The sequence below is a fragment of the Oncorhynchus mykiss genome, chromosome 4 (assembly GCF_013265735.2).
Source record: "Oncorhynchus mykiss isolate Arlee chromosome 4, USDA_OmykA_1.1, whole genome shotgun sequence".
Lineage (NCBI taxonomy): Eukaryota > Metazoa > Chordata > Actinopteri > Salmoniformes > Salmonidae > Oncorhynchus > Oncorhynchus mykiss.
The window spans coordinates 20637365-20651936 of NC_048568.1; the positions used below are offsets into that span (position 1 = coordinate 20637365).

Consider the following 14572-nt stretch of genomic DNA (forward strand, 5'->3'; position numbering starts at 1 on the left):
TACTACCCCCACCTCTCCTCACTGGTTATGTATATGAGAGCTGAGGGGATACTATTGATGGGGGTATTGACTAAAAAGCACCATGAGAAACTTTATTATGGGATTTTTTTCTGGGTGGTTCAGTAAGACTTTATGCAAACTCCTTGTCAATTCTAAATAGTTTCTTTAGTAAAGGTGTCTGGCTTGAAATCATTACTATATGGTAGTGTTTTTTTAATCTATTTTTTTGGTAATTTATCAGATGCTCTTTTCCAGAGTGACTTACAGGAGCAATTATGGTTAAGTGCCTTACTCAAGGGCACGACGACTGATTTTTCACCTCGTTGGCTCGGGGATTCAAACCAGCAACCTTTCGGTTACTGGCCCAATAGCTTTCTATCATTCTGATAGAAAGCTAGGTAATGGAGAATTGCAAGTGATTGAAACTGTGTAGTCACCCAAATATTGAAGCATTTTATTATCTTGGGATAAGTTTCTACCAGAGTCTGTGCAATCAGTCAATTACTGAAACCAAACATGTCCAAATTGGTTAAATCTCTCAATTGTGGTGCCTTGACTTCCAAATGTATAGAATACAACTGTTCTGCTTGCCCAGTCCTGGTATGGACGATCTATGGTTTTCTGCTGCTTCTCTATCCATGTGTACACATTATGACACATTGTCTCTAGAGTCTGCCTCTGGTTTGGTCTAACCCCGTGTACTAATAGTAGCATCTGTTCTGTCAGAGAAAGACATCAAGAAAAAGGAGATTTAGGTCTGCTAGTTACCTGCTTCATTTACCCCTTCTCTATTCTTTCTGTTTTCCCCTTTCTCTCTCTCCTCTTCTGTGTTCTTTCCCTCTTGTGTGGCTGCACGGTGGCTGCTTCTCCCCTCCTGTCCTGTCCATCTGATGTGTGTAGCATTTGAAAGTACCCTCTACACCCCTCCGCCTCCAGAGTACTCCTCCAAGACCTCCTCTACGTCTGTGTCTCCCACCACCCCCAACTACCCTCCACCCACCCCGTCACCCTCCTCTGCAACACCCCCCACCCCGCCTCTACGACACTCTGCCTCCCGATTCGCCACCTCACTCGGCTCCGCCTTCCATCCGGTCCTGCCCCACTACGCCACAGTCCCCAGGCGACAGCCTGTCCCTCCCACGCCCCTTGCCCCAGCCCCGGCAACCCCCTCCAAGTCAGTGGTGTGGTCAGCAACCAACTTCAGCCCCCTGCCTCCCTCGCCCCCCGTCATGATCAGTAGCCCGCCGGGCAAGGCCACTGGCCCACGCCCCGTCATCGCCATCCCGGCCCCCAGCCCCTTGTCACAGAAACACCCCTCTCCCTCCCCCAACGGGCCCCCCATGTTCCCCGCTCCTTCACCTGTCACCATCGGCAACAGCAGCAACCCCACCCCGCCTCCTCCGACCCCACCTCCCCCTCCACCGCTGCCCCCTCTCTCCCTGTCCCTGTCGTCGTCCTGCCAGCAGTTGCCCGTCGTCTCCCACATCGCTCCCCTTGTGTCCTCTCCCTCATCCCAGCCTGCTATTGTCCCTTCTCCTTCCACAGCTCCCCCTGCATCTGCTGACCTCTCTGTAAACCTCTCTGTGCTGGGAGACTCCTGCTCCGTGGCTCCAGAGGCCTCTCAGCCTGCAGACCCTCTGGCCCAGCAGGGTAAGGCCTCACCTCTCTCAGCCTCTCTCTACCTCCACCTCCGCTCACCCACTAATGGGGTGCCAGGGAGCAGGGGGCTGCCCTAACCAACTGGGCGCCAATACTGGCTGCAGCTGTGACTTGCATGGCTAATGTGGTTTTGGCTGGGTTCTATGTGGCTGTTGAGAATGGTCTGTAGGTGCTTGTCAATCTATGTTGGTCATGTGTGTCTGTCTGACTCACCTTGGTCAGAATGCTCCTACCATGCATGTCCATGCTGTTGCTTTTATGGTCTTGAGTTGTCTGGTGATCTCTCGTGGGTGTGAATGGAGTCTGGTTGTTGGGCATGGCGTGTATGTTTGTTTGCCCTCTTACAGACAGGGGGTTCTGATCCATCTAGAGATCACTCCAGTCTGGAAGGATCATTGTCTCATTGTTTCTCGTTTGCTTGTTTATTTTCTCACCTCAAATGATTATTTTTCAGCAATTTGTCATGACCTTATTTTGCCATGACTTTTCAACCTCACTTGTCATGTCAGTGTTAATGAAGGATTGTATGCGTGTTACGAACAGTAAGGGGCTGACGGGTGGAGAGTTGACTCGTCTGAACAGCTCTTTTATTTCTACTCCCATCCTTGTTCACTTGATTAGGTTTGTTATCATGATGCTACTGTACGTTTCAGGGGATGGGGAGGGTCGCTAATGCGGAGATATTAACAGAAATCTTGGTTATATTTCGATTATGAAATTACTTAATTGGCCAAACTCAGTGGCAGTTTTTTTAGAGTGTCACAAGTTAACCAGGGTACGATTAGCGGCTGGAATCAATAATATATAAATGATAATTTCTCCCTCTGCTGAATAGAATTATTAGCAGATAAATCACATCTGTGTCCTCTGCATTTGATATGTATCATTCATTTGTTATCCAAGCCACCACTGCACTGTCTGTGTATACTGATAGAGCATTCCTCTATTTACATGTCAAATGAGGACAAGCTATTTATTATTCTCCCTAAACCTGCCCTCACATTGCTCTGATTACCTTACCAACTTTATTGGAAATAACATTTAATTCAATAGTAGTTCTTTTAAATCTTTCTGAAAACCTTTGCAGTTTAAAATGTTCCGATTCACATAATTAAAATACTGCGTTAGCATTAATGATACAATACATTTTTTTTTGATAAAGGGCCATATTTTTATGTATTAAAACTCCCCCTTGAGTAACTCTTTAGTAGCGTTTATATGTAGATTCAGTCTGACTATTTCCCCCACTTGGACTGAACCTCATTGACAGGAGCTCACTATGGACACATTCTATTATGGCTTATTGATCCAATCATCTGTCTGTGTTGAGGAATGATTTCATAATGATGATGATGATCACAATGATTTTCTACAAGCTAATTATTAGTTAATACTTCTCTATGTGGTTCAGTGGTTTCGGGCTGCTCTTATGAAGATATTGACCTAACTTAGACCACTCGAGATCCTGTGTCCAATGCATTTTTCACTGTGCGTCTGTGTTTGTGTGTACATTTTTTGTCTTGTTTGTGTGGGATGTCTCCATTTGCTTCCATCAAATGGATACATTTAGGCCATAACTCACTAATGTGCATGTTGTATGACAAACAACACGTGGATGTAGCATGTTCATACTGTGTATAAAGTTGACCAATAAATGGTCAAGCCTGATAATGTTAGTATTGATGGTGAGTATAGAATGGGTACTTTAGGAAGCCTGAGTTTTGTGTGTGAGGAGAACACTAATCAGGAGAGAACTCCTGACTCTGCTCTTTCTGTCCCAAAGTTTGATAATGACCATTTACTCTTCTTCTCTCTCTCCCCCCCCCCCCCCCCCCCCACACCCAAACAGACACAGCTTTGACTCTTGTGCTACCCACCCCTCCTCCCCCTCCCCCCCTTCCTCCCGGTTCCACTGTGGCCCCCACGGCCGCTGCCCCCCCAGCCCCACCAGGCCCTCCTCCCCCTCCCCCCTTGCCCCCCACACTCACTCCTACCAGCGGCGGGCCTCCTTCCCCACCTGAACCGCCACCTCTCCCCGGTGGCCAGGCCCACCCTCCCCCTCCCCCAGCCCCTCCCCTGCCACCTGGTCTCTTCTCCCCGTCCGAGGACCGCCCCCTGTCCGGGCTGGCTGCTGCCCTCGCTGGAGCCAAGCTGCGTAAAGTGCCACGGGTGAGAGGCTAACACACACAGAAACACAAACATCTCTACCCTTGCACAGACACAAACTGTTTATCACATCCCATATCTTCATCCCAGGATAGGGGGCTTATCCAACACCAGTCACAGTGATCATGTAGCTAAACTGTGCTTCACTCCACCATGTACTGTACTCCACCATACCTGACCTCCAGTTATGTGCCTCTGTAACATGGCCTGCCACTACAACAATATCATGTCCTTCTCTCTGTCCCCTCAGAGTGATAGTGGTGGTGATGCCGCAGCTGCTCTGGCTGTAGCCATGGCTGGGGGTTTGGCTGGCTCTGCAGGGGCCAAACCTGGAGGGAACGGCCCTCTGGGTGGAGCACCTGGAGGAGGGGGGCTGATGGAGGAGATGAGCGCCCTGCTGGCCAGGAGGTGACATTTACATTACATCCCCATCTACAACATGAGAGGACAATATTGAGGATGGGGGAGGAAATATCACAATAAATCTGTGAATTCCATGAGTGCAATATCATTGCAGACCATGTAGCTGTCGGGTCAGCCAAAACATTATTTAAAGTTAGAAGTTAGATTATTTTTGTTTAGGCATACAGTACAACCTGTTATGAGGTTGGGAATAAATCTTAATATTCTGTATTGTTTTTCAGGAGAAGAATTGCAGAGAAGGGATCATCCCCTGAGCCAGAGCAGCGAGCTGTGAGTATGACTGACTGGCTGACTGACTGACTGACTGGCTGACTGGCTGGGCTGGCTGGGCTGGCTGGCTGACTGGCTGGCTGGCTGACGGACTGGCTGACTGACTGACATGTTAAACACTATTAATGCACACACAGTTAGTCCATGCAACTTATTATGTGACTTATAATTTACCCATCTATATTTCAGTAGCCTGGTGTTTGTTTTCCCTCTCCTGGATGTCTTTGGGGCTTCATATTTTTTCTTTGATGGTCATTAGTGACATCGAAGAGGATCAATGGCTTTCCTTTAGTGGATTATTTACTTAAAAACAGGTCATATATTCACACCTGTTTATCTGAAGCTGCCTGACCTATATCTTCTGACCTTTTGAATGCCCTGTGCTTCTCTCCAATAGGATGAGAGCGGCGAGGGCAACACAACTCCCAAAGTGTCAGCCTGTAGTACACCTGGTGAGTATAGTATACAGTACAGGACTGTAGTGGTCAGAGATATATGAAGGACCAGAACAGCAACATGCACCTTCCACATTCAGATCACCAAGATCCTAGTTAGTTTTAGTCAGCAGTTCATGTAGTTGTCTGTAGTTTAGCTCATATTTTTCAGTTTGTATTTTTTTTTTGTCTCCTGATAGTGGTTCAGTTCTATCAGTGTAATATATCCAATGCTTTTTTTGTTTCCTCCTCAGACATGCCCAGAAAACCTTGGGAGAGGACTAACACTATGAATGGTAGCAAATCCCCGGTCATTGGAAGGTAAATACCAGCATTCCATCCCATAAATGGGCTTAGATTTCAACCGTGTGCTTTCATGTGCAAATGTCTATATTACATAGTCACTGAGTCTAAAGCTATAACTGGGTCAAACACGACTACGTCCAAATATCCACTCCCTATCTGAATCACTGAGTGCCTCAGCATTGCCGCTCATCATCACGTGACTAAAGAAGGAGCACAGAGCATAGCATGTCACACTGCTGGGGTCCGACCCCTGGGCTTGCTGGTTTATGACTGGTTAATAACATGACTAAAACATGCTTGCCGCTAGGCTACCGCTAGCTAGGCTGTCCGTAGCAGTGAGTGTTCCTGGGATGTGTCAATCAAAGCCTACAATTCCAGGTTTAATTGCAGGGATTTAAATGAGGGTTTGTCGACGAGAAAGTGTTCTGGAAATACACTTCTAGTATGTGCAAAACAGAATGCTGCCCTCCCCACAAGTCCTTTTTTGTTTTCATCCTCTGAGAATGTATGATATTTTTTAGATGAACTTCCTTATAAAGAGGCCGGTGTAGCATTTTAGCATATTAGCAGGAAAAGACAATTACCGGATCCTTAGAAAATTCCAAAGCTTTATCAATGTAAAGTTAACTGAAAACAAATCAATGTATCATCAGTAGCTGTTGTTTTTCCAGATTCCCTGGTAGCTACACTCAGTCTGCTGTCTGGAGCCTGTATGTTTGGTGTGGGTTTGATTAGGGAGGGGAGCTGGGGTTACAGGACAGCCCTTTTAAAAGCTAGTCTCTCTCTCACAGACGTGTGTCACCGTGGAGATGGGTTCTGATATGGTAAACAGGTATACAGGCCTGTAGTGACACATCTCCTTTTTACTCCTTTTGTATAATTTGCTGTGCTTGAAGGGGGGGGGGGGTTGGGTTTGTGACTTGTAATTCCCATATCTCTATTTTGCCAACAAAGTAATCACCTGATTGCTAATGAACACTAGGTATAAAAATGGTTTATTGTTTATACATGAAGAACCAATCTAAGTATCTACGAATTCATGTAAACTCTTCCCTCTTCCAATTGCTTTGCTTTAGTATACACACATACTCAACACTGACTCTGTGGCTGTGTGCTACTGTATAGTGAGCAAGATAGAGGAGACCCCTCCCAGTGCTGTGAATATTCACATCCGTGCCAACTGTCTCAGAAGAACCCCATAGATAAGGCCACACAGACCTGCATTCGCAGATGGGCGTAAGTAATTCCTCCCCCATAAACTGGTATTCATATCTGACCTATAGAGGAGGCCAGAGGACCAGAGACCACTACAGCAGACATACAGACGCAAACACACGCACACACACACACTACAGAAAGACAGCTGTTGGGAATCGTAACAAGCTAACATTCTTGTAACCTAACGTTACACCTTTCCTACTCTCTTGGCTTCCACTTTCTCCCTGGCAAGTTGTTGGCTGTTCACGGAATTCATTTCCTCACCGGTTTCACACTCAGAAAGTGTGTCATTTTCTTTAATCATTTCCTGCAGTTGTAGCCCATGGTGATTTTCTTGTTGGCAATGGTTTCCTGTCACAGCTGATCCAGTAGCGGAGATGCATGGCTGTGTGTGGCTGCTGCACTGTTTGTGCATGCTCTAACTATAGCTGCCTTTTTCTGAACTCTGACACACAACGTCAACCTGATTGTGTTTGAATTGGGCTGAACTACCCAGTGTGAACTCATACGGCTGGTGTGTGTGTAACATGTTTGCTTTGGTCTGGCTTTACCTCAGGCATTAAGCTATTCTACTAGAGATTCCAGTCATAGGACAGTTTTCCAGTTCATTTACTGGTTCACTTTGCCTAAATCGACACTGAACAAAAACATAAAGCAATGTAAAGTGTTGTTCCCATGTTTCATGAGCTGAAATAAAAGATCCCAGAAATGTTCCACATGCACAAAAAGCGTATTTCTCTCAAATTTTGCACACACATTTTTTGCATCCCTGTTAGGGAGAATTTTATCCTTTGTAAAAGGCCACTCTAAAATGTGAGGTTTTATCACACAACACAATGCCACGTACAGTTGAAGTCAGAAGTTTACATACACTTAGGTTGGAGTCATTAAAACTCATTTTTCAACCACTCCACAAATGTCTTGTTAACAAACTGTCGTTTTGGAAAGTCGGTTAGGACATCTACTTTGTGCATGACACAATTAATTTTCCCAACAATTGTTGACAGATTATTTCACTTATCACAATTCCAGTGGGTCAGAAGTTTACATACACAAAGTTGACGGTGCCTTTAAACAGCTAGGAAAATTCCAGAAAATTATGTCATGGCTTTAGAAGCTTCTGATAGGCTAATTGACATCCTTTGAGTCAATTGGAGTTGTACCTGTGGATGTATTTCAAGGCCTGCCTTCAATCTCAGTGCCTCTTTGCTTGACATCATGGGAAAATCAAAAGAAATCAGCCAAGACCTCAGAAGAAAATGGTAGACCTCCACAAGTCTGGTTCATCCCTGGGAGCAATTTCTAAACGCCTGAAGGTACCACGTTCATCTGTACAGACAATAGTACGCAAGTATAAACACCATGGGACCTTACAGCCGTCATACTGCTCAGGAGGGAGACGCGTTCTGTCCCCTAGAGATGAACTTACTTTGGTGCGAAAAGTGCAAATCAATCCCAGAACAACAGCAAAGGACCTTGTGAAGATGCTGGAGGAAACAGATACAAAAGTATCTATATCCACAGTAAAACGAGTCCTATATCGACATAACCTGAAAAGCCACTCAGCAAGTGTTTTGCTGCAGGAGGGACTGGTGCACTTCACAAAATAGATGGCATCACGAGGAAGCAAAGTTATGTGGATATATTGAAGCAGCATCTCAAGACATCAGTCAGGAAGTTGAAGCTTGGTCGCAAATGGGTCTTCCAAATGGACAATGACCCCAAGCATACATCCAAAGTTGTGGCAAAATGGCTTAAGGATAACAAAGTCAAGGTATTGGAGTGGCCATCACAAGGCAATCCTATAGAACATTTGTGGGCAGAACTGAAAAAGTGTGTGCGAGCAAGGAGGCCTACAAACCTGACTCAGTTACACCAGCTCTGTCAGGAGGAATGAGCCACAATTCACCCAACTTATTGTGGGAAGCTTGTGGAAGGCTACCCGAAACGTTTGACCCATATTAAACAATTTAAAGGCAATGCTACCAAATACTAATTGAGTGTATGTAAACTTCTGACCCACTGGGAATGTGGTGAAAGAAATAAAAACTGAAGTAAATCATTCACCCTACTATTATTCTGACACTTCACATTCTTAAAATAAAGTGGTGATCCTAACTGACCTAAGACAAGGGTTGTTACTAGGATTAAACGTCAGGAATTGTGAAAAACTGAGTTTAAATGTATTTGGCTAAGGTGTATGTAAACTTCCGACTTCAACTGTATGTTTCAAGTTTTGAGAATTTTACAATACGTCCAGCCGGCCTCACAACCACAGACCACGTGTATGGCGTTGTGTGGGCGAGCGGTTTGCTGATGTCAACGTTGTGAACAGAGAGCCCCATGGTGGTAGGGTTATGGTATGGGCAAGCATAAGCTACGTATAACGAACACAATTGCATTTCATTAGCTGCAATTTGAAGGCACAGAGATACTGTGACGAGATCCTGAGGCCCATTGTCGTGCCATTCATCCGCCGCCATCACCTCATGTTTCAGCATGATAATGCATGGCCCAATGTCACAAGGATCTGTACACAATTCCTAGATGCTGAAAATGTCCCAGTTCTTCCATGACCTGCATTCTCACCAGACATGTCACCCGTTGTGCATGTTTGGGATGCTCTGGATCGATGTGTACGACAGCTTGTTCCACTTCCTGCCAATATCCAGCAACTTCACACTGCCAGGAGTGGGACAACATTCCACAGGCCACAATCAACAGCATGATTAAATCTATACGAAGGAGTTGTCACGCTGCATGAGGCAAATGCTGGTCACAGCAGATACTGACTAGTTTTCTGATCCACACCCCTAAAATTATTTTAAGGTATCTGTGACCAACATATCTGTATTCCTAGTCATGTGAAATCCATAGATTAGGGCCTAATGAATCAATTTCAATTGACTGATTTCCTTATGAACTGTAACTCAGTAAAATCTTAGAAATTGTTGCATGTTGCGTAATTTACAGTGCATTAGGAAAGTATTCAGACCCCTTGACTTTTTCCAATTTTTTTTACGTTACAGCCTTATTCTAAAATTGATTAAATTTGGGGGGTTTTCCTCATCAATCTACACACAATACTCCATAATGTATGAATAAAAAAATTAAATAGCACATTTCCATAAGTATTCAGACCCTTTACTCAGTACTTTGTCGAAGCACCTTTGGCAGAAAATACAGCCTACAAGCTTGGCACACCTGTATTTGAGGGAGTTTCTCCCATTCTTCTCTGCAGATCCTCTCAAGCTCTGTCAGGTTGAATGAGGAGAGTCGCTGCACGGCTATTTTAAGGTCTCTCCAGAGATGTTTGATCGGTTTCACTCATGGATATTCAGAGACTTCTCCCGAAGCCACTCCTGCATTGTCTTGGCTGTGTGCTTAGGGTCGTTGTCCTGTTGGAAGGTGAACCTTCGGCCCAGTCTGAGGTCATGAGCGCTCTGGAGCAGGTTTTCATCAAGGATCTGTCTGCTCTGTTCGTCTTTCCCTTGATCCTGACTAGTCTCCCAGTCCCTGCCACTGAAAAACATCCCCACAGCATGATGCTGCCACCACCATGCTTCACCGTAGGGATGGTGCCAGGTTTCCTCCAGACGTGACGATTGGCATTCAGGCCAAAGAGTTCAATCTCGGTTTTATTTGACCAGAGAATCTTTTGTTCAGTATAGATTCAGTTTGCTCAGAGCATAATGATACACAAACTAACAAATCAAGTTCATGAAAGGACCTTATACTGAATGTGGGCAGCCAAAGGGTTAGGTACCCTGTCAAATACGCTCAGCTGTTTTCAACTAGTGTAGTTATCAATTTTGACACATGGATATGAAAATCATTATTGTACATTATTCTCTACCTTGCCAGATTTGTAGATCAATTTCCCAATACTGAATTTTAAAGAATTAATGTTGGGGTATGATGACAATTTTCTCTGTGTGTTAAATTCTTTAACTTCCTATGTTTCTTTCTGTGTTTTGAAATCAAACTGTCAATTTGAATGAATTTTCACTTTCTTTCAAGTTGTTTTAAGTTTGTAGTTGCAAAAAATGCTTATGTAACTGTTTTTTTTTTTTTAAATGATTGAAGTGTGATGAGTGAATGCAGAATGTAGAGGGGAATAACCCAGCCACAGTAGATACTTTTCTGTCTGGTTTTCCTCCAAGAGTGACTTCTGGACTCCCCCTCGACTACAGCCCCAATTTAGGTATACTACTGTAACTTTTTCTGTTTATCTCGTCTACAGACCGAAGTCCACAACCACACCGACTGGATCCCTAAGTGCCAACGGGGTGCCAACAGAAGGTCTCGACTACGACAGATTGAAACAGGTATTCAGAAGACAGACTTGCTGTTTGCTGGCAGAACAGTGGAGCGGTAGTATTTTACACAGCATACTACAGAGCCCTGAGAGGGTGTGCCCAATGACTGTGTCCCATGCTGGGGCAATCCCTCCCTCCTCCCCTATGAATGAGCCTGTTAGATAAGTGCAGATTCTCCTTATACCCTCCCTATCTGTGCCCACAGCAGCAGCCTCAGTCAGAGACAGAGGAGTAACACAGAGTGGTAACACTATGGGCTTACTAACACTCATTCAGCTCTCTGGGACAGTATCTCTCACTGATGCTAACGTCACTGTTCCGTCCCTCTGCTTTGGTGCAAGTTTCAATCCATTTCACATGTCCAAAGTGCCTGTTTGAAACAAATGCTTTGTTTTTCCACTGTCTCTAATTGTCTCTAATTGTCTTTGCAACCTTATTTTCAGGACATTCTGGACGAGATGAGGAAGGAGTTATCGAAGCTGAAAGAGGAACTTATTGATGGTAACTGATTGCTTGAGCAACCTGATGCACATACAGAGGGCGCTTTATATTTGTCCTATTGTATGTAGAAGTGGGTAACCTGTACGAGTGTGAGGTGTGAATTGGAAACGTGTTTTCTGCATGTCCCAACCCCCCATATGACGCCCTCGGAGAGTGGGGTCACGGCCAGGGCTTCTGCCGCGTAATAGGTGACAGGGCATGAAATAAGTTCCTCAAAGCACATTTCACGCCATTCACGCCACTGCATATCACACCAAAGACAACACAAAATACCATATAACTGACATGTTGTTTGTCTGTCCACAGCCATCCGGGAGGAGCTGGGAAAGTCGAACACAGCGTAGAAGGATCTCACCGGCCTGTGCATTACATCCATTACCGGACATCTGCGACAGGTCAACTTCAGATAGGACAATCTTATAAAGAACCGAAAAAGGAAAACAAAAAAAGTCTAAAAAGGTAGCGACGATAACAATAATAACCGTATTAATACAGAAGACAGTGTTTTTGTCGGCAGAACAGCGTCACACACAGCTGGGGACGAGGGAGAGCGGGAGGCCGAGGGAGAGCGGGAGGCGTGTAGCATGGGAAGCACTGCTGGCGTCCATCTTGTGAAGCCTGGCCTTTCCTGCCATTTTCCCGCAGCCTCACCTGGAGGACAGGACACAGTCTTAAAAGAGGAGTGACTGTCATTATGCAAAGATTTCTCCCTTTGTCGATAACACAAGAAAACAAGGAAAATCAACAAATAAAAAACTAACTAATATTGAACTGTATACTGTACTAACCATTGAAGTGTGAGAAATCAAACAGACAGCATTTACACTAAGAATTGGAACAGTTAGCGTGCAATTGTGATTTCATAGTGAAAAGACACATTTAGTGGGTGAGTGTGAAGTTTGGAGGCAGGAGGAAAAGGGAAGTAGGACTCAGTTCCCCATAGGGCCATAGGAGGGAGCCTCTGGGTGTGAATGAAGGACTGACTGATGGACTTGGTATAGTCTACTGCTGCAGGACTCTGTAAAGCTAGTCTTCCTCAAATACTATTTTAACCTGAATATGTACAAATGAAGAAAAAACGATATCTAGAAGTCTTTCAATCATGTCTGTTTTAATGTAAACTATGGCCATATCAAGTAGCTTAATCAACTCTTTACATGATGGTCTGTCTCTTGGTCTGTTTGGCTTAGTATCCGAATATCATTATCTTCTTTTTTCTATAACGAGCTACTGTTCTGCATTTCTGTGTGTTGCAGGCTGATGAGACCGTCACAAAGGGTATGCCTTTCTAAATGTCAATCATTGTAGCTCTTTACCAAACAACCTCTGTCAATTAGTGGTGGTTAATAATGCTAAAATCACCATGACCAGATCTGGAGATGGAGCTATTTGAAATCTCTGTACTGTTATTATGAGCTGAACTTTTTTCTCTCTCTCTCTCTCTCCCTCGCAATTTCTAGACGATTTTTGGTGCATGTAAGGTTTTGTACGGTGAGGGTCGTGAGGCTGCCACGAAATTGAATTATTGTCCATTGGTTTATAAGCAATAAGTGTAGCATCTGGGTTGAATTTCCCCCACATTATTCCTTTTAAATGTTTGTGTTCTTTTAACTCCATTCTGAACACCTGTTAAGGATGTGACTATGTGACAGTATCTCCTCCTTTCCACTATATCCACCTCCTCCATAGATTCTAACTGTGTGAAACAGATGGGTTGAGAAGAGATGGTTGAACAGACCCTCCCTGTTTATAGCCATTTATGTACTGAATTTACTGAGGAATGCCATTATTTTTTCAATTCATGGTATTTTGTTTTTGGGATTCAAGGCTACTGTATCTTTTAATTGATATTGCAGCTAAATTCAATATTCTATTTTTTTTTTTGCTGCATTTGAAAGAACTAGTAATGAAGAAGGGTGTGAGGGAAACCCCAGAAATAGGTTTGTCTGCATGATGTATCCATATGGACATGCTTGTGCCATTAAGTTAAGTGTTTCACTTGCGCTTAATGATGATTTATTTTTATTTTTTAAATGCCTTTATTTCCTCCCCTATAATTTGAAGTTCTGATAATGGCCCACCTTGTTTGACTCATTTGGTCATAGGAATGGCAACAGCTTTTTATTGAAAATGTTTCCTTTTCAAAACAAAACATTTTGTATACAGTGCCGAGTTGACGTTCCTAATAATCTCGATGTACAATCAACTGAGAGAAACCAAGTCAACCTGAGACTGGTGTGAAAGAAAGAACTGTCTTCAATGTAAAACTCTATTGCTTCTATTCTCTTGATTTGCTGGTGAGGGGATCGACTTTGATCAGGGTTATGTCATGGCAACAGCTGAGGTGTGGTGGTGAGCATTATTCAAAACACTCCCCTTGTGTGTATTTTGCTCAAACACAACTAATTTAATTCTCTCTGGATCAAAGCATAGGAAGGTTTGCACACGAGTGTTTACAGCATCGATTGCACTTTATAAACCCATCGAAATTCATGATACTATGATGAACCTGCTTACAAGATGCAGCCATCGCCAAGAGTGTGACTATCGCACCAAAGGTTTCAGCTACAATCTCCTCCTACACACGTCACGCTCTACTGAGTCGCCTTTTGTTTCATCATTGTCAAGAGAAGGATACAAAGATTTCTTTGGATTGAGTAGTGAAACGTTCTGATCAAGGATCATTCGTATCTACGGATAATTCTGTTTGTAATCTTCATGGTTTGTGCCTTGTTCTGAATTTGCATTTAATATGTAAAAGATTTAAAGACCAGTAATAATACTAGGAACTGTCAAAATCTTCTTCTTTTTTTGCATCCTGGTATAGTTATTTTGAAGGGAGAATAATATCCGTTTCAAAGTGCAGACATGGTGTATTTTCCTCATGCCATTTGTATGTTGCAGAGCGGTTTAGGTTCTTGGCGCTTGGAAATCTGAAAATAAATATATCCTCTAAATTGAAAACATTTGATATCAAATTGTTGATTTTTGTCCATTAAACTCAGATTTTGCCATCTACTGAGGGAACTGAAGCTTGTGGACATAATAAAAAACATGCGGGAGAAATTAAACTGAATGTCTCTGAAATTAATTTATCAGCTTCGTTTATTTTTTATTTTATTCAAACTGTACCATACCATTCTCATGTTAATTACAATTTTCTTACATGCTAACATTGTTTTGTTTGAGCGAGTAAAATAAAAAATTGCAATACATGATCAAAAAGTACATTTGAATTGTGTGGTGTTAAATTAACATTGTTTCAATAACTAATTC

The 14572-nt window shown here is 43.6% G+C and overlaps 1 protein-coding gene across 8 annotated transcripts in view; it reads left to right on the top strand.

Annotated features, from left to right (window-relative positions):
* The window catches only part of LOC110521055 (protein enabled homolog), a 158391-nt gene extending 143867 nt beyond the window's left edge, over positions 1-14524 (top strand). For 6 of the 8 annotated variants that reach the window (XM_036975862.1, XM_036975860.1, XM_036975861.1 and 3 more), the window contains 9 exons: positions 901-1650; positions 3509-3828; positions 4076-4233; positions 4470-4518; positions 4916-4970; positions 5207-5273; positions 10720-10804; positions 11239-11296; positions 11603-14524. In XM_036975862.1, coding sequence (XP_036831757.1) covers positions 901-1650; positions 3509-3828; positions 4076-4233; positions 4470-4518; positions 4916-4970; positions 5207-5273; positions 10720-10804; positions 11239-11296; positions 11603-11640 — 1580 coding nt within the window. In that variant the 3' untranslated portion in view covers positions 11641-14524. The remainder of the gene's footprint in view (positions 1-900; positions 1651-3508; positions 3829-4075; positions 4234-4469; positions 4519-4915; positions 4971-5206; positions 5274-10719; positions 10805-11238; positions 11297-11602) is intronic. The other 2 variants (XM_036975864.1, XM_036975865.1) reach the window with 2 other exon arrangements.
* The last annotated feature ends 48 nt before the right edge of the window (positions 14525-14572 follow it).